The sequence below is a fragment of the Athene noctua genome, chromosome 5, assembly GCF_965140245.1.
Source record: "Athene noctua chromosome 5, bAthNoc1.hap1.1, whole genome shotgun sequence".
Lineage (NCBI taxonomy): Eukaryota > Metazoa > Chordata > Aves > Strigiformes > Strigidae > Athene > Athene noctua.
The window spans coordinates 26048611-26069444 of NC_134041.1; the positions used below are offsets into that span (position 1 = coordinate 26048611).

General features: G+C 36.8%; 1 protein-coding gene across 1 annotated transcript; it reads left to right on the forward strand.

Annotated features, from left to right (window-relative positions):
- Positions 1-315: 315 nt before the first annotated feature.
- On the forward strand, positions 316-20580 carry ZBTB41 (zinc finger and BTB domain containing 41). Its single transcript, XM_074906764.1, has 11 exons — positions 316-411; positions 1074-2309; positions 4297-4504; positions 5243-5312; positions 7716-7863; positions 8573-8702; positions 11142-11237; positions 11766-11872; positions 13309-13414; positions 14422-14510; positions 15268-20580. Exons 2-11 carry the CDS (start codon positions 1187-1189, stop codon positions 15906-15908), a joined length of 2718 nt encoding a protein of 905 aa, XP_074762865.1. The 5' UTR covers positions 316-411; positions 1074-1186; the 3' UTR covers positions 15909-20580.
- The last annotated feature ends 254 nt before the right edge of the window (positions 20581-20834 follow it).

Sequence of the window (20834 nt, forward strand, 5' to 3'; positions counted from 1 at the left end):
CCTGCACCTCCGCGGAAGTGACGGCTGCCGGGCGCTCAGAAACGCCCGCAACGGACGCGAGTGGCTCCCCCCTCGCAGCCGCGCTACACCTCCCGCCTACGGCGGTTCCCCGGCGCCCGCCCAGGCCGCGGCCGGCGCCCACGCGGGGCCGAGGGGGACGGGGACGTGCTGCGGCGCCGCCGCGGCGCGGGGCGGGGCGGGGCGGAGCGCGCTCCCCCCGGTCGCGGCGAGGTCCCCGCGCGCCCCGTCGCCGCGTATGCGCAGAAGCGCCGCCGTCACCCCTCGCGCCGGCGCAGGGGGCGAGGCTGCGCGCGGCGCCGGGACCCGGAAGCGGCGGAAGCGGTCGCGGTCGCGGGGTGCAGCGGCGTTTAGCGGCCGAGCGGGCCCCGGGGAGCGCCCGGCGCCGCGCAGGTGCGTGAGGCCGCCCCGCCGGCGCAGCGGGTGGGGACCGGCCGGGGCTGGGGGCGCGCGCGGCCATTTTATGTCCCGCGCGGCAGGGGCGGGTCCGGGGCGCCCTCTTTGCCCCCCGAGCTCGATGCCCCGCGGCCCCCTTCGGGCCGGCCCTCGGACCCGCGGCGGACCCGCTGGCGCAGACACAAAGGCACCGTCCGCGGGGCCGGGCCGGGGGAGGCGCGGAACCCGGCTGCGAGCTTGACACTTGGCGGTGACAGGCGCAGAGAGAGGGCCGCGCCGGGCCGCCCGGGCGGGCCCCAGGCGGGAAAAGCAGAAGGGTTGGCCCGTCGTGTTGGGGTTAAACAGAAAACGAATGCGCCTCGGTGTAACAATAACAACAGTGTACGCTCCTCCCGGAGTATTTCACAGGCTATATGTGTCTAGGAGACGAGTGGAACCAGCCTCAGCCGCCTCTTTGCATCTAATAATAGTCAGTGCCGGTTCGCTTGCTCAGAGTAGCGCTGTGCCATGGTCTGGAGTGAGAAGTGATGAGATCTTAGTAACTTAAAAAAAGCTTGAAGTATGCGGGGTAGATTAAGAGTGAAATACGAAAAGAATTAATAAAAAAAGGAAGTTATGGTTAAATGCTAAGAGTAATTTTTATCATAATTCTTTTGCAGATTATGAAATTACTGTTACTTATTTTCTCAAAGTCTGGAGCAGAACCAAGTCTTCACAAGAATTTTTTACCAGTCACCTATGAAGCTCCGGATTTTGAAGTTGTACTTCTGCAATGAAGAAAAGGAGACGTCTCGCTGCAAATCTAAACGAGAAGGTTCATCTTGGCCATGAGAAGGATACTTCTGAACAGATTCTTGTAGTAGACTGTGCGCAAGAAATTGTTTCAAAGTCTGCAGAAATAGCTCCTGCAGATCAGCTTGAATCTTCCCAAGAACTTTCACCATCATCAGAACAGAGAAAGCTCCTAAGCTCATTGCAGTATAACAAAAATTTACTTAAATACTTAAATGATGATAGGCAGAAGCATCCATCCTTTTGTGATTTACTCATAATTGTAGAAGGAAAAGAATTTAGTGCTCACAAAGTTGTAGTGGCTGTTGGGAGTAGTTATTTTCATGCCTGTTTGAGCAAAAATCCGAGCACCGATGTTGTCACATTAGATCATGTAACTCATTCTGTCTTTCAGCATTTGCTTGAGTTTCTCTACACCTCTGAATTTTTTGTATATAAAAATGAAATTCCTTTAGTGCTAGAGGCAGCAAAATTTTTAGATATCATAGATGCAGTGAAGTTACTAAATAATGAAAATGTTTCTAACATACAGACTGATGTGGTAACTGATGCACCTACATCAGTAGAAACACTAAGTGAACTGACAGGTAAACTATTAAATAGTCATCAGTGCACTTTTTGTGGTCGAAGTTTCTGTTACAAGAAGTCCTTAGAAAATCATCTGGCTAAAGCTCACAGATCCCTTTCACTGGAAAGAAAACATGGGTTAAAAATGGTTGAGAAGGCCAACTTTTCCACTAGACGTTCTATGAGAAACCGTAAATGTCCAGCTAAATTTGATAACAGTGACAATGAAAGTGGTGATGCCTCTGACAGCAATTTGGAAAAAGTCAGTTCTGACAAGGAAACATCTGATAGAAGTGAATTTGAAGACAGTGAAAGTGAATGCAATGCTGATGAGGAGGGGCAAGAAGAGGAAATGTCAGGTGAAGATTCAGAGTCTGAAGAACAAAGTGAAAAAGAGCAGAATGATACTGAAGAGGTTTCTGAGGCAGTTGATTCAGTGGGAAATGTTCCTGAAGGCTTAGCTCCAGTCATCATTCATAGCAGTAGCAAAAAACTACTGCAGTGTCCCAAGTGTGACAAAAAATTTGATCGAATAGGTAAGAGCAAGTTAGGTTGATCTCTTTCCTTTTTACCATATGGTGGTGCTATTTGTATGGGAAATAAACAGCTTTTTCTCTGTTCTAGAGGCTGAAGATCAGAATTTCTGAATGGTCTCACAGATCCAGTATGCTGCTAGTTTTTCTACATGTATTAAGTTGTTATGTCTGTGGTGATAAACAGTTTCAATAAATGGAGTGCATTATTTGAAAATTCTACAAATAGTAAATTTATTTCTCACTGCTGTGGATTCTAGTTGTTAGCATGGTATGTAAAAGCAGCCTTGAAAAATGAGGGAAATATAGCAAGATGTTAAACAGTAAATTGCATGAAGTCTGAGACCTGTACTGTATTTTCTGCCAAACTAATTTTAAGTAAGAAAGCTGTCACTACTGCTGTAGTAAAACAGCACCATTGTCAAACAGCCTGATGTTCTTCTCTTCTATATGATGTGTAGGTGCTTAGGACCTAATCTTTCTGACTTCTAGCTTGGTTTTTCTGGTCTGTGGTTAGCACCAAGTAATACTTCATGAGCTTAGTCTGTTTTGTTAGGAGCATTTACGTTACTGTACACCTAGATTAGACTGTTAGGATATTGAAAGTCTAAAAATTCCAGTCCTGACCCATCCATTTCTTTCCTGCCCTCTTTTCCCACATTAAGAGTAAATTACTACTGTACTCCAGAATTTTTGTGTTCTTTCAGCTGGAATAAATGTTGCATTGTGGTCATGTAAGGTACTGACTTCTTTTCAATCATGGGCATTTGGAAAGGAACAGTTCCTCATAGCATTAAGCATTTTTGGTGTTCTTATAATAGATGCATTATGTCTTTCATAATTTTGAAATTTCTGAGTTTATGAAAATGGGGTGAGGCTTGGTGTTTACCTGTTTAATCCCTACTCACACGGCATGTTTAGCTTGCTGAGGTGAAATGAATTTTTCAAGGTCACAAATTATATTGTAGAAGCTATTTAAGATTAAAAATGTGGGACTTAACTGTACTTTTAATGCCATATCTTAAAGTAGCATGGGAAATTTTCTGAATGAGAGCTTTGTTGTTAATAGTGAAAGGCAGAAGTGCAGAAATAAATGGCTTGTGAGTATTTAGGGTTGTAATGGTACATTTTGGTTTTGCACACGTTGGAAGCCCTTTTATCTTTGCACTTTCATAACTTAGAATTTTAGTTTTGTGATCAAAAAATACATGAGAAATAGCATTAAAACGAGTGATATATAAATTATCTTTATAAGCTTGTATTATGCTAGATAATTGACTCATATTTTAAATTTATGAGCTATAGTACTTTTTTTTTTCCTTTATCTAACTCCCAGAAGTATGATGCATATTCTACAGAGGAAAATAAATTATCTAGTACACTGCAGAGAGCCTGCTATTGACTTGAGGTAGTTTGATCCTTGGTATAGGACACAATTCTATCCTCAGAAAAAAATGGACAAACAGGAGAGGGAATACAAGCAGTGTGAAAGAAATACCTTGGGTCTCAAATACAGATCATTTGCAGGGGTCAGTATCTTTCGTTCAGTGTTTTGTTGTTTGAAAGTACCTTGAAAATACCAGTTTGTTGCAAGGCTGTTCCCTGTTCTGGAAATGTATATCACGATCAGTGTAATGAAAGAGGAGCAGTATAACAGTACTTAAGAACAGAGTATGCTGTAGGATTGAACAAGAGGGACTCATAATCCTCACAAAGATTTAACGGTAATACAGAGCTCTTATTTTTTTAAAAATAGTGAACATGGAAGTGTATGGTGGAACCTTGGATCCAATGCATATGCGACCACTGTGCAGTTTTCAGTGTTGTAAACCAGTAGAAATCTTTAGATGTCTGTGGAATGTTCAGAAACAGCCCAATTGATCTTGACCACATTTGAGAGAGATACTACAGAACAAAACCCAAATGTGTATATTGTAGGTGTTACCTGTTACAGTTCATGTTAACAGATTTTGTTGCTGTTGTTCTGCAGGCAAATATGAGAGCCATACACGGGTACACACAGGTGAGAAGCCTTTTGAGTGTGATATATGTCATCAGCGCTATTCCACAAAATCCAACCTGACAGTGCACAGAAAGAAACATTCTAGTGATACCGACTTTCATAAAAAGGAACACAAATGTCCCTACTGCAATAAGCTGCATGCAAGCAAAAAGACTTTAGCAAAGCATGTGAAGAGGTAAGTATGAGCAAATTTGTCTTGCATTTGTGAAGAATTGTTTTTTTCAGTTCAAAAGCGAAGATAAATGTGGGTATGCATGCAGCATATTCTGCATTATTTCTATAACTGTTTTTTCAAATAAGTATCTTTTCAAAGGACATGGGGAATAGCAGTATGAACTAACCTGCCATAAGGAGTGCACGGGGACTGACTAAATACCAATAGCGGTTCTGGGAGAGTTCTGCCATGTGTTTTACTATAGATTTTAGAATGCTCAGATTAGCTAGCACAGTCAGTCAGAACACAACAGACTTAATAATTACCTGTGTTGCTTTTCATTTGGAGGAAGAAGACAATATCTTCTTTGGTTTTAGATTTTGATGCTATACTGTTGATGAGAATAGGTGGATAAACCATTTCCATGCATATTCTTTTAGGTGAATAATTTTTTATGACAGGTCTAATTATAAGGTATTATTATTTATCTGCCACTTTTTTACTCTTTATTTGTAAATATCCATAAAGCATTATAACTGAAAGTGTTTTCTGTCTTACCAATTGTCATATGAGATTCTGCAGGAGTCTATAGTCAAACACTGCTTTCCAGTACTTGTGCCTTCTGAATTAATTACTCTGTTCTGCTAGTTTGGTGATCAACTTTCATGACAGATAAAATTTAGAAATGGATATTTAGTATTCCATTGATTGTCATCTTAGAAAGTTATAACTACTTTCAGTTTCTATCTTTTCTCCTAGGTTTCATCCAGAGAATGTACAAGAATTTCTTTCTATCAAGAAGACAAAGAGTGAAGGTTGGAAATGTGATGTAAGTACTTTAGTACTTTTGTTTTTTTCATATAGATACTATGTTTTGTGAACACTTAAGTGAAAATGTGGTATGTGTTTCTGTGAAATCTCAGTAAGCTTTGTAAGTGATGGTAGAAATTTTCTCTTTATGTGTTGATTTAGAGTCTGAACTTTATCTGTATGTACAGCTTGTGACCGGGTAGATAATACCAAACTGAATTCTAAAATAGTTGAAGGCAGTATTTTTTAATGTGATCAGTTATTACCATTGTTAAAATACATCAGTTTGCAGATTAATAGACTTGAGTATTATGAATAATTTAAAAACAGAGTATTTGCTCTACATTAATTGTACATATCAAAAACTGGCCATAAAGTATAATTTTTTGGAAGGCTCTCTCAATAGTGAGGAAAATATATGTTAAATATGAAACATTTTCTCATTTAGCTGCATATGCAGATCAACAGAGTTGTAAATTTGTACTAAATTTATCTCTAGTTGTAAAATCATGTAATTCTTTCCTTGATTTATGTGTGGGTTATGTGTGGAATTACATCTACTGTAAAAAAGGAGTTTGTAGAACTTCCATTCTCTTATCTGTCTGCTGCCAAATAAAGTTATAAGGTTTCAGATGTGGGGTTTTGTTGTTTGTTTGTTTTTTAAGGAAATTGGTTTACTTTTTTTTTTTAAAAAGGCAGCTGTTTTGTTTATGCAAACTGTTATATGCCCCTTTATGTCTGTAATATTAGGTGCTGTAACATAATTACTAAACTTCCTTTGTTTGGGAACTTTCGCAGTAGGAGGTTGGGAGATATCAACTGTAGGAATTTGTAGTGTTCATTCTGCTGGAGATGGTACAGTGGTTGGAAGTATTATATGGTTGACCGAAGGGTGTTACATTCATGATGAAATTATATTGTGTGAACGTATTACAGATTCTGTTTGTTACTAGATAAGAAACATTTTAATAGTGGCATTCAATCATGCAACATTATCGATGATCATTTCTTCCAAAGTACTCTTTTAACAGATGAATGTTTTGGTACACTCCACTCCCAACACTTCAGTGTTGGGATTTTTTTGCTTGAAAATTTTGTTTGTGAGCTGCTGCTTTTGTACGTCTCATGTGCGTTGAAAATGAACTTGAATTGAAAGCAGGGGTAGAATTTTAGCTTTTATATCAGTTGGAGAATGAGCAGAACCCTTAGGAGCTGTGACTTTGTTTTCAGGTTGTTTAGTATGTTCTGAGGGCTGAGGTGCAACAGATGTAAGCTGCAGGATTTCTTCAGGTTGTTGGTTTATGCTGTAGCCCCTGTGTGAACACCAGGATTTGGTGACCATGCTTTAATCCTTGAGGAATATGAGCAAATTCACAGAAACAGTAGAGTATTAATAGTAAAGAAAAGCAAGAAGCCTATCATACTTTTTACAGGTATGGGATTTTCTTACACTTATATTTAACAGTAATGAGTATTTAAACAAATAGATATTGCTTCTAGTTTCCTGAGGTTAAAAGAGTGTTACTCATCCGTGCTCTGAGAACCTTATTGCACGATTTGATGTATGGGAGTTAAGCAGTGCTAAATTCAGCTATTATAAGCAATGGCAACAGTTTCACAGTGAAATCAGTGAGCACCATGTTGATTTATGTTAAAGTGTAGGACCTTGATGTGAAATTGTAATACCTAGTTTAAATGCTTAAATTTGAGTTGTGGCTTCAATTCTGTAATTGAACTGTATACTTATTTTAATGACTACTAATAATTCTTGTACATTCAGGTTTTGATTAATCTGAAAACAGTGCTAAAAAAGATCACATCATTTTAACACTGTAAAGTTTCTGTATCTTTAAAAGATATTTTGAGTTATATTTCTTTGTTGGTATTGGCATTTTCTCTATAATACATGCTGTCAGAGAATTTTCCAGAGGAAATAACAGGTATGACTAGTTCTACAGCAGTTTATACTACAACAACTTTTACCACAGTCCCACTGAAGTGTTTGAGCTTCTAAAACCAAGCCAAAGCTATTTGCTTTTTTTCTATTGGGTTATTTTCTGGTGAGTTACTGTGCTGAAACATCCTAGAAAAAGAGCCTGTTAAGTGCTGGAGCCAGTAGAAAGATGTGGGGGTGGAACATGTTACTGTATGCAGGAGTTGCCAGTAGTTTGATTTAGATTGCCATGGACCAACATCCTAATTTATATAGTGCAATCCATTAGGGTTTATGTAGAACACCAATTTTTTGATATAGACTGCAAAGCTTTTTAAGTTGGGATAGAGTATGCTTTTGAGGAATACATGTTTAATCTTATATTGCTGCAGAGAGCAGATGAACTAAACTGTTAGAGTTCATGAATAGGAAAATAAAATCTATAAGCTCTAACTGATGTATCTTTGACGAAGTGTATTATCATTTTAGATTTGTAAGAAATCCTTCACTCGAAGACCTCATTTAGAAGAGCATATGATCCTTCACTCTCAGGATAAACCCTTTAAGTGTACCTACTGTGAAGAGCACTTTAAATCCCGATTTGCAAGACTGAAACATCAAGAAAAATTTCATCTCGGTATAGAAACCTCCTCCTGACATGTAAACAATAGATTAAACTAAAACCTTCCTCCACCACTGTATCTCCTGATCAGTCTGGTTTCCACCCCACCTCCTTTTCCAATTCTCTCTTTTCCAGTTTTGTGGGGGAGCTGGGTTTTGGTTTTTTGGTTGGTTGTTTTTTTAATTTTCTGTTCAGCTGTTTTTTGGAGGCATTGTATTTTGTACCAAATTTGGGGGAGGGAAGAATAATTAAGGTTAGTCTTGTTTTAAAACTTTTTGGCATTAAATTGGTTCTCAACTATGGAGTCAGATTCTTCCAGAAGTTTTCCAAAGACCTTTTTTGTTTCCTCCTGAAGTATTCCAAAGATGTTTATTACTACTAACTATTTCTGTCGGCTATTGGAACTATTGGAACTAGATTGGTGATAGTAATGGGAATTTGTTTTTTCAAACAGTAAGTGGGTTTAATTACTTTTAACTATTAATTCTATATTTTTGCTTTATGATCATGAAACTTGTCAAAATACCAGGTATTAGAAATAACTTATCTGAGCGGGAAGTGCACAAAGTCTAAATAAAGTATGCTGACTATACTAAACATTAATCATTTGTTAGACAAAACTTTTGCTATGTAAATTGATCAGAGTTTTCGCAAGTAACCAGTATGCATCTTGTTTGGTTTAACTGACAATTAATAGTGTTAACATGTGTCTGTCTTCTTGTAGGGCCTTTTCCTTGTGATATTTGTGGCCGCCAATTCAATGATACAGGAAATCTGAAACGCCATATAGAATGTACTCATGGAGGAAAGAGAAAATGGACATGTTTCATCTGTGGAAAATCTGTTAGGGAGCGGTAAGGAGTTCCATGACTACTTGAACTTCAGCAGAACAGAGAAATATTTAGCATGCTTTGTTGGATTCTGAATATGTTTTACCTTTGAGTTTTTAACATAAATGAGACCATTTCAGAGGGCTAGTGTATTAAAAGGTTGCATCAGAGCTACAGGTAGCATGTGATTTTTCTGATGACCTTTAAAATGAAGGGTGGTAACTGTAGGTAATTATTAATGAGGTGGAACTATATTCAAAAGTCTAACCTCTAATTCACTTCACTTAGGATTCCTGTGTTGTGCAAGAACATGTTGCATTTGTTTGGGAAAGAGTTTTCTACCATAGATATTTTGGTAAATAGACTGATAAGGACCGGAAGCTCAGGAACACTGGTGAGAAAGACTAAGAAGAAATTGGACTTCTACAAACATGGTTTCATGGAAGATGGAATAATACTGTATAACCTTTGCTGCTGCTTCTCTAAATGGTGGGAAAAAGTGTTAATTTAGCACTTTGAAAAGTGGAAGCTCTAAAAGTTGGTTCATAAATTCTATCATATAGAAAAGCTGTACAAGTAAGATTCCCTCTTACTTCTACAGCTGTAGGTAGGCTAAGAAATAGAAAAGGGTGGCCTTTCTAATCTACAGGTATGAGGGGAAAACAATGTGAATTTTAAACAGTTGTTAAGATGGCTTCAGTGCAGGTGTCTTGCACTGCTCTATAAAGGAGAAAACCTAAATCTTTTAGGTTTTCCAAATGATTTATGTTTAGGTTGTGAAGCAGTAAGCCTTATATTTATTTTTTATTTGTCAGAAGACAGCTTCATCCCAATAATTGTAACTCTACACTGTAGTTATGTTCTGTTTGGGGAGTATGAAAAGATCTGAGTTTGTGTACTGTAGTATGGGTTTTATTTTATTTTTTTTTTCTTCCAATGACTGATAAAGACATCCAGATGTGCTGCAAGAGGAAGATTTGTCCCTAATGGGTTTTGTTGGTGGTGTGTATTTTCTAGTAGGTTGGTCAATAGGGTATGCACGTGTTAAAAGAAAATGTACTAATGCAATAATAAAATAGTAAACAAATGAGCTATAAAGCATAGATAGTCTTTCAATTCTATAAAGCTCACTTTGACCTGTAAGAAGAATTTTTGTTTGAAAAGAGTCAGTATGTTTACATATTTGTAGTGGTTTAACAAGGCAGGCAGCTAAACACCACACAGCTGCTCACTCACTCCCCACACCCAGTGGGATGGGGGAGAGAATTGGAGGGGAAAAAAGGTAAAATTCGTGGGTTGAGATAAAGACAATTTATTAGGACAGAAATGTAAGGGGGGGGGGGGGGGGGGGGAGAATACAAAACAAGGGATGTACAATGCAGTTGCTCACCACCCACTGACCGATGCTCAGCCCAGTCCCGATCAGTGGCCCCCGACCAGCTTTCCCCCTAGTTTATACACTGAGCACGACGCCATATGGTACAGAATATACCTTTGGCCAGCCAGGGTCAGCTCTCCCGGCTGTGTCTGCTCCCAGCTTCGTGTGCCCCCCAGCCTTCTTGCTGGTGGAGTGATGCAAGAAGCTGAAAAGTCCTTGACTATTGTGTAAACACTGCTTAGCAACAACTAAAACATCAGTATGTTATCAACATTATTCTCATCCTAAATCCAAAACACAGCACTATACTAGCTACTAGGAAAAAAATTAACTCTATCCCAGCCAAAACCAGGACAACACTTTCAAGTTTTGTTTACGTTATGTAAGGCAGTTGAATATTTAAATATTATTGCTCTCGTTAGAAAAGATAAAAGTTTTGTGTAAAGTATAAAAAATACCATTGAAATATAAAATTTATAATTAGCACTGGAAGGAGATCAAAGAATTTTCTTTTGTTTAGTTCGCACACTTACCAGCGGTGTATACAGTAAATTTTATTGTCCAATTCCTTTGCTTGAGAAGAATTTTCACCTGCATGCACTTTTTATTTTACATTGGTAAGGCAATAGTAAAAGTAGGCTTACATGTTTTACATATGTATGTGTGTATAAGTGTATATATATATATATATTTAAATAACCTCTGTACTGGGTTAAATTAACGTCAGTGTTCTATATTTCCTTCTAATCTGACTTTCAAGCTTTGTCTTAGATATACATACAGTAGCAAGTAAATTACAACATAGAAAATAGTGTTCCAATTGATGTGATTTTTAGTGTACGTTGTCCAGATGTATGTTGGGACAATGTTTTGTTTCTTTGCTTATATTGTTTCTAGACCCAGCTGGCTCAGTAAAAAGTAGGTTGCCATACTGCTTTTGGATGCATGTGTGTGTGTCTGAATAAATTGCATTTATTTGGATATTTTGTGATCCATCAGAGTTAAATTGAAAAAATTAAGTCTGTTTCACTTTAAAGTGGCAGTGACATTGCTGAAAATTAAATTTTACTGCCTTTGTTGAACAGAACAACTTTGAAAGAACATTTGAGAATTCACAGTGGAGAGAAGCCTCATCTCTGCAGTATTTGTGGGCAGAGTTTTCGTCATGGAAGCTCTTACAGGTACAGGTGTTTATTAAATAAGATGCTAAACTGTCTTGGTTATTTGGTGATACATACACATTCATTTTATCAACATAATTCTTAGTAATGTATGTGTTTTGATTTATTCCAACCCTGAAAGCATTAGTAAATGGTTTAAACATGCTTAAGTATTGAAAATATATTCATAATCTGTGAGAAGTCATTTAATTTTTAATATGTTAGTGGTTTAAATACAGACAGAATCCCATACAAATCTTGTATCAAAGTTGACTTTCTTGCACATCTAAAACTTTTGGATCTTTGTTATTCAAAGAGAAAATAAGTGGAGGACTAAAATATCCTAAGTTAAGGTCAGATATGAGAGTTCAGCTTTTTCTGTCTTGCTTTCTAAGAGCAGTTTAAGCATACCTCAACTGAAATTTATTTCCTGATATTTGTATGAAGCATTGAAGACTGTGTTTTCTTGTATTTTGCATTGAATTAGCAGTACAAATTATGTTAACAAAATTGCGTTTTATGGTTATACTTACGACTGTAAATATGCAGACTTCATCTAAGAGTCCACCATGATGACAAGAGATATGAATGTGAAGAATGTGGGAAAACATTTATTCGACATGACCACCTGACAAAACACAAAAAAATACACTCAGGTAGGCATTTTCTTTAAAGATTGACTTTGAAATTACTATTTTGAAATAAGATCAAATGAAAAATTAATTATGGATTTTTTTTTTTTTTCAGTACATGCAGTCTTTTAGGGCTGGTAAAAGTTCCTTTCACTTTCTTTAAGGTCTAGTAAAGTAGGGTTAATCTCATATGTTTTCAAGGTTTAAAAGCCAGGTGTTTCCTCCATGCTAACATAGAAAGCCAAGGGACAGTCAAAAACATGTAACAGTGAATTGCTTTAAAAATATTAACTAAAAAAAAGCAAAAGTGAAAAAGGAGGATTTTTTTAATGAGTTCAGATTTCTTTTTTTTAATAGCAATTGTGTGAAACGCTCATTACCACAACACAGAAGAAGCTGTCACAGTCTCTGTCAAAGTTTGTACACTGATCACTTTAATGTAAGAACATCAAAGAGGTATTTCTGAAGTCTCTGTTATGGGGAAGAGGGAAGGAAGGAAGGTGGTGGGAGTCAACCCTGAGAATACCCAGATGGGGATGATCAGGAGGAAAAAAAAATCTGTTGCACCGAAAGCAGAAAGGTTATCAAATGTATAGGAAGAGTGAAAATTCACTGGGGACTTTCCTTTTTTCAGAACAGGATCCAAAGGGAATGTCGCCTTCTAGGAGGCAAAATACTTTCTAGGCAGCATGAAAATATGAAAGTGATCAGAGTCTAAACTTCCTGAGCCTTTATTTTGAAGGACAGCTTCTTTTTTGGTGTTTGAAATCATAATGTCTGCTATAAAATAAAGAAATCTTAGAAAACTCAAGTACAAAAAAAAAAAAAAATCCCCTTTTCTACTCTATTTGCTTTTCCCCCCTCTAGAAAGTTACATTCTTTGACTGTCCACACTCCTCCTACTTACATGAGAAGAAATATTCTGCCACTTTGTGGAAGATCTCAAGATGACTAAAAAGAATCAAGATACTTTTAAACAGCAGCATAAAAGAAAAAGGTAACTATGTAAATCAGGATAATTAAAAAGATAAATACTATGATGTAATTTTAAGTTCTAAAAATTAGTAGCTGAAAATAGTTGATATGATTAAATAAGCTTCGAAGATACCACATTTTGGGTCACAATGAAGATTTTAGTCACTTGTGTCTCTCATGCAGTGGGTGTCTGGGGGAATGTTTTTTAACTCATGAACATGAATTTCTTTGTAGAAATTACAAACTGTCAGTAATAGTCATATATAACAAGTGGTAAAAATCCTTACTTTGATAGAACCAAATTACTTCCTGAATTTTGTTCTCTGATAACAGAGAATTCTTCTCCAAGTAAGGTGTGGAAGAACCCGATTGGCTGGACTTTGTGAACATGGATTGATCTACTGTATATTTTACAATTACAGCTCTTAGACGTTTAATAAGTTCCAGAAGATTTAACCAAAATATATTGAATTTTTCCCCTGCAGGTGAAAAAGCACATCAGTGTGAGGAATGTGGAAAATGTTTTGGCCGTAGAGATCACCTTACTGTTCATTATAAAAGTGTTCATTTAGGAGAAAAAGTTTGGCAAAAGTAAGTGTGGATTTCTTAAAACTGCGTAAATACTTCTGTACTGTAAGTACATGGGATTTCCATGCTCATGCAGTATTCTAGTAGTCTGTGTGTTTGCAATGCCTATTACCTTAGTCTTGATACCATTATTATGGTTTTAAGTGGATGTCAGAAAACTTACTTCACGTTTTTAACAAGGTGTTTTCTTTGTGGCATAATTAAGTAAATAAACACATTAAAGAGGATCAATTTTTTAGCTGTCTCAGTGCTGTTCTAAATTGATGGTTTGCTGTAATATTGTCATTGCAGACTAGTTAAGACTAAATTACTAGACATCATTTGAGCGCTGTAAGAACTATCCCACACTTTGATATTTTAGAAGCCAGTAGCAGATTAGTGTCTCTGAAAGTAGGTAAAAACTTTGAAACCTGAGTTATGTCTATAAATTGAAAATGCAATAGGATTTTTAAATTCTTGAGCTCCAAAAATAAGCCTTTTGGAGATTTCAACTAAACTGAGACCTAGGTGGTTTTCAAATTGTGTTTTAACTGCTTGTACTCATTAGCATTGTGTAAAAAACATTATAGATGTGTCTGTGTTGGAAGTATAGCACATTGTCTGCTTATTCTGTCTGGTTTCTCTTGGTAGCCAGTAGCTACCATTCTAGTACTTTATGGCATAATTCTGCCAAAGTGAAAGTCTCTTGTGGGTATTGGGCAAAAACTGTTACTTAAGGATATTTTTAGGGTCAGAAAAGTTTTAGTGGCTTTTAATCTTTAAATACTAAGTGAGCTTTTACTCTTTAAATACTAAGTGCCAATCCCAGCAGAGAATAAGATTGAATATCAAAGAAAATCTAATTGACCGTATTGATATGCAGTTGCCAGGAAATAAGAATGTGAGGAAATTTGGAAATTCTGATATTCAGCTATTTCACAGCACAGAATGAACTGTGCACATAGCCTTATTGTTAATTAGGTTTTTTTTAAAAAAAGTATCTAACATTAAATGTAATTTCTTTTTTGAAGATACAAAGCAACATTTCACCAGTGTGAAGTCTGTAAGAAAGTTTTCAAAGGAAAATCAAGTTTGGAAATGCATTTTAGGACACATTCAGGTAAAAATTAAATAAACCCCAACAAAACACATAGGAATGTATTTTTATGCATCAACATTGATGGAATTATTTAATTCATTATGGTTGTTGAGCATTCAGGGCCAAGAGTAGCAGGAAGCAGCATGACATTTATTTTTTCTCATATGCGATTCCTGAATACTACTTTCTGAATGTATCAGTTGAAATATTGATAATCCTCAACACAGGTTTGTGGTATGGTTTGTGCCTTTTCCTTCAGTTTATTGGTGTATGTTCTTGCCAAATTTACCTAGACCTTCCAATAATTTTTGTGGTTCAGAGAATACTACATTTCAAGTGGTAATGTAAACAAGGATTTGAAATCCCTTTGGAAAGGTTTGTTTTCTTAACTGTTTGATTTCGGTTTTCTTTCTTATGTTTAGGAAAATCATTGTCCTTTTGAAAGGTATAGAAGTACAGATTGAACTAATTTAATACCAGTATCGTAACAGTTTAAAGACTTCTTTTATATTTGGTTTATATTCTGATTATCTGTGTGTGTACTTGACAGAAGTTCCAAGTATTGAGAGAATTGTATGTAAGGAGAAGGGTATGCTAATATAACTTCAAAACAAACTTCTAATGGCTCCCTTGATTCCAAAATTGATGCTAAACAAGCTCTTTTGTTTTGGTAAAACTTTTATACTACATCTCTATGCCATAATCCGTGTAGGTATTTGCATATTTGTGTGACATGGTGTTACTGAGAATACCTGATTTTAACTTCTCTGTCTTACAGGCGAGAAACCCTACAAATGTCAAATCTGTAATCAGTCTTTTAGAATTAAGAAGACATTAACAAAGCACATGGTTATTCATTCAGATGCTCGACCTTTTAATTGCCAACACTGCAATGCAACATTTAAACGAAAAGACAAGCTGAAATACCATATTGATCATGTTCATGGATCAAAGGCTGCAGAAGAGGCATTGACATCTTCAGAGGAAAAACTGGTCTCCTTACCAGTGCAGTACACCTCTGAAGAGAAAGGTTACCAAACTGAGGCTAAACAATATGTGGAACAGTCCAAAGCATATCAATCAGAAGCCGAAACTTTGCTACAGAATGTATCTACAGAAGTATGTGTGCCTGTGACTCTGGTACCCGTTCAGATGTCTGATCCGCAAGCTGATCTAGTACAGCATACTGCTCAGTCACATGGCATTCTTCCTCCACAACCTGAGCAGACAGATTATCAACGAGCAACAGATCTGTCATTTCTAGAGAAATATACTCTTACTCCACAACCTGCAAATATTGTTCATCCTGTAAGGCCTGAGCAAATGTTGGATCCTAGAGAACAGTCATATCTTGGAACTTTACTGGGGCTGGATACAGCTCCTACTGTACAGAATATTTCAAACAATGAACATTCATGATCAGACCATAACATTCCACCTGATTTACTAAGCCATTAGCCAACAGCAGGCTGATATGGCATTTAAGATTTATATTTTATATTTTATTTGGACTCATGAGTCTTCTGCATAGTTTTGGAAAAACAGGTTTGTTTACATAGTATTTGAACATTTAGGCACATTTTGATGCATACTGAAAGAGTGTTTCTTGTGATTTTAAGAGTTTTAAAAAAAATCTTATAGATGGTCTTTTAAAAATTATGCTCTGAAATATCTTTTAAGGATAGTGGCTGAAAATGTAATTACATATCTGGCTATTAATTCTAAAAAATTTCTTTGCCTTTCTGCATCTCTCGGAGTTAATGTTTTAAGTGTTCTGGAAGACTAAGGACTATTATCAAATTCATTAAAAGTTGTAAGGGCAGGCAGGGATATAAACCACAAACTTTGAATTATGTTTCACACAGAAATGAAAATATAATTTTACTTGAACCCTCGGGCATTTTTGGAAGGTTTTAAAGTCTGCCAGACTCTGGAGCCTAGCCAGTGGACACAGGAACTAGATTCTTCTAAAAGTGATTCAGATACCTTATGAAAACACTAAACTGGGTGTTTGGTTACCCCCCTGAGTATTATTAGGCTGCTTAAATTTGACTTTTAATCTCTTTGATCGCTAATACTGAATTATGTAGGAGGATGTAGAAAGTGGTGGTGTCTAATTTTCTACACTCCTATGTAATTTTAATATGGATTTTTTTCTTGCCTTTTTCAGTCTTGTTTGTCTTTTAAAGTGTGCCCCACACTAACTTTGAAAGAAATGGGAGAATTTGCAAGGTCATTTTAATCTATGAACAGTCATAAAGGATTGTTATGGTTTATCCTTGTTAGAGCATAAATTATACCAGGGTCCCACATTAGCAGGCCCATTTTCAGGTTATCTACGATAGAGAAGAAAATTAAAGGCTATTATTTCCACAACAGTACTCAACTTCTATTTAAAAAAAAAAAATCAAAACAGAATCAGTGATTTTAAATCTCTTATAAGTTGCTAATGAAATTGGTTTGTTTCTCACTTTCTTGTATTATGTTTATAAAACCAAGTCAAACTCTTGAGAGTATTTTATGTCTTTAATTATTTTTAGATTTTTATTTACTAGACATAAGGGTTTTTTCCAAAAGAACTGTTTTGAACTATAAGTCTAGTGTAATTCACCATGAAATCTAGTATAATTTAACCTCATTAAGCTTTCTATTTTAAGCCTACTTTAAAAGTAATTCTGTGTTTGTTTGGTGAATATTATGCCAAAGAAAGTATCCAAAATAATTTTATAATCTACATTATTCCTCACAAGAATTATATATTAAGGCAAAATCTTCCCCATCTTTCCCTAGTTTTAAATTATTATCTTAAGGAAACTTTAAAATGGGAAACTGGACGTAGTGTATTATTGTAACTGTTAAATTTATCCAGTGACCTGAGCACAGGCGATCTGTGGTGAAAAGCTCTTTTATCATTGCAGTCCTAATAAACTCTTTAAGTGGCATGGATCGTTTTAAATCCTATTCAAATACTTCTGTGTTAGATTCTGTTAATCTCCATCTACTTCAATGTCGAGCAGTTTGCAGGAGAGGGGCCAGAGATGCCTGAATGTTCATATTTTGAAGTGTGTACCCTAATGGATTCTTAACCTAAACACACCAAAGATTTCTGTTAGCTGTTAAGTAGTGGCAGAGTTATAGAATTTTAAGTGTTATCGATATTTAAATAGGACTTAGCCAAAGAAGCACAATAGAAGTCCTAAACTTTAAAAGTTCAGTTTCTAAAAGAGGACTACATATGTTTAACTGTTCTGTGTTTGTATCTCTGAAGTAAAATTTAGAGCTGTGCTCTGGGAATGTTCAGACTGTCATGCTGTAAATATATCTGGTAAAAAGCTGAATACTAGCAAATACACAGCAATAATGAGGCCATTGAATGCCACCTTCTGAAAGGACACTATCAAGTACTACCCTTCCTGCTTTCTAACTCCACCTTCATTTCCTTTCAAAATAAAACTCTTTCTACCTTCTTTACACTCCATGGCTTGAAAATGGCGGGTTTATGTATAGCTTTCAAGTCGACATGTATGTACCATATTCATATTACCACATGTGGACATGAAACATGATTTCTAGCATTTGTAATTGTACTGTTAAAAATAACCCAACATCAATGGTGTCAGTGAAGTTCTCAGACTAAAAAGCCTAACTCTTTGTTATTTCTGGTCTTTTCTGTCCTACAGTAGAAAAAAGTATTGTAGGATTTTGATAAAACTGTGAAAACTGTGGCTTAAAAATAGTTGGTAACTGATTTTTTTCTTTTAAAATCCAGTCTGTTTGGAAGGCACTCTAGGAAAATACTAAAATGGAATTTGGAGCATACTTACTTGATAATGTCCTTTTAAAAATTCTTTCATGATTGTGCCTTTTATATATGTTCTGAATAATGGCTTTTTCTCTAGTTCAGTTGATTATTCAGAAAACATTAAGGTCAATATCTTCCAAAGGGCTTCATGTTTTTGGGTGCCCAACAAGAAACAGACTATAAAAGGACTCATTTTTCAGAAAAATGAGTACAATCTTTGTTGTTTGGGTGACCAGAATTACTAGTCATTCCTGGAAAAAAATGACCTACTAGTTCTCTGGCATTCTTTTGTTTGCAGATAATCGTACTAGTTAGTGTTTTTACCTGCTGGTCAGGCTGGATCATTGCCAGTTGACAGTGAAAGAAAATAGGAAAGCTTATGTGCTAGAAACATAGTTTTTATTTTTTTAATATCATGGGCTATAATTCTTATGGCTTTACATCTATTTAAAATTCATATATATATGAGCAAAGTAAATTTTCATGGACTGGTACTTCATTTGGTAGGTGGATGTAGCTGGTCTCTGCTTGATGGAGTACAGTTCCTCTTAGGAGGACTGGAGTTGAAAGGCAGAGATTGGCACCTCACAACTGCATGGGTCGAAACTCCATAGGTGTCTGGTTCCTCCATTTAGGATGTATATGTACTCATCCAAGAGTGCATGTCCTGTTGATGCGGAGGTGCTTTTACAATAAAGGTTATGTTTTATCTGGCAGTCATTGACTCAGTTGACCATTTGTTGCCAAAGAAGGAAGAAGCAGGTCTCTCTTACAGATAGCTCTAAAGAATGATCAGTGACACATTGCAAAAAGTTGGTCTTTTCCACATGCTGACCTTTGGGGCGAAGAGTGGAATCCATTTTCATACTTTAAACTGCTACGTGGTTCTGAGAACTTACTGCACTTGTTCTGTTTAAACATTGAATTCTGCATTTTTTGCTAAACTAATTTCTGGTTGTTGACTGGGTTACTGCCCTTAATTCTTTAAGTGAATTTTATGTTCAGTTTATTTATTTATATTGGATTTTCCTCTTTGAGCACTGACACTTTTCCTACAGAGGTATCGCTCTCATGGGGTTTTTTATGTTGAACATCAGTAATGGTAACGGTGACGATGTATCTTCTGTAAGGCTGTGGTTTCCTTAAAAATGCAGCACTACTTTAGTCTGGATTATAATTCGGGTAGTTATTTTCAAAGATGGGTCATGCCAGAACACTGACAAAAGATTTATTTGGCGTCATCAAAGAGCTAAGCTTATTTCCCTAGTAACGAATGTGAAAGAGCATCCATGACTCTGAAGGATGCTTCAAAGGAATTACCTGGTAACGTGGAGTGCTAAGGAATAAATGACACTCAGGTTTTTAAATTTAAAATAATATCTGTGTAGAAGTTAATGAATGTAGAATTATGAATGAATTCTGAGAAGGCTGTTGTAGATGAATAGGGTTTTTTCCCTGAAAACAATAAAAATGATGTGAATTTTTTCCATATTGAGCATACATGCATAACTGATCCAGATTGCATGTTCTCCATATGACTGAATCTTAAGGGAAATAGAGTGCATTTATCTGTAGGTCCTTGTGACTACTGTCACATGTGACCTTTTCCTGTGATACCATCTCACAGTGATTTGATTGTTTCATCATATGCACTGAAGAATGTAACTGGCAGAATATGATGCAGGGCGGTCACTTTGCTTAAGCCCATAAGGATCTTTTTCATGGTTCATGAGAAATGTTTTGGTTTTAAAAGGATTTGATGGATTAAAGGTAATGATGGCAAACATTTTAATCTCCCATAACCATTTGGATCATGTTTAAATGTGGGTCTTTTTATATGAAAGAATAAGGTGAAATAAGCTCAATATTTTGTCACTGGTATAGAGATAATGTGTTTTAAATGTGATCTGTATAGGTTGATATTTTAGATGGAAGTCTTTAAGTAAAGTTGTCTTTTTAGGGGAAATTCTTTGCTGTAAGGAAAAGTTAGGAAGTGTACTGTAAATGTAGAAGTACTCAGTCCTGTGTAATTTTGTTTGTTACAGGAAAGTAAAGTTCTTTTGTCTTAACATTGCTTGCTTCACAGGATTTCTTGCAGGGGTGCGTGCGCTAAGTTTTGGTTTCTGCCCCTTTTTTTAAACAGCATGGAAACACAGTATTCTGTATGTCTTTCAGTTTTAAAGCTCATGAAAGATAAACAGATGAGGCCAATTTTTTCATCAAATTTGTGCGCCTCATTCTACTTTTTATTTTAAACTATTTTGTAAATTAAATTTATTTAGAAAAATACTTGGCTTCGCTTGATTTATTTATTTTCCTTTTTTAATCTGGGGAGAGCTTTTAACTCCTTTTTTTGTTTTTTAATTTTGAAGCGGGCCGCCAGCTGGCCAAGGCCGAGGCCTGGGGGCGGGGTCGGGCCGTTTAAATAAAACGCCGAGCGTTCAGTGGCGGAGGAGCGCGGCGGGGCGGGCCGCCGGCTTTGAACGGGGAGGGGAGGCGCGGCGCGGCCGTTGGGGCGCTGGCAGTGCGCGGAGCCGCGGCCG

Bases quoted from the DNA above. Each gene is read 5' to 3' on its own strand.
- ZBTB41 (XM_074906764.1), top strand. From the start codon at position 1,187: ATGAAGAAAAGGAGACGTCTCGCTGCAAATCTAAACGAGAAGGTTCAT. The intron at 2,310-4,296 runs GTAAGAGCAAGT...GTTGTTCTGCAG, and splicing joins CAAAAAATTTGATCGAATAG to GCAAATATGAGAGCCATACA. The intron at 4,505-5,242 runs GTAAGTATGAGC...CTTTTCTCCTAG, and splicing joins TTAGCAAAGCATGTGAAGAG to GTTTCATCCAGAGAATGTAC.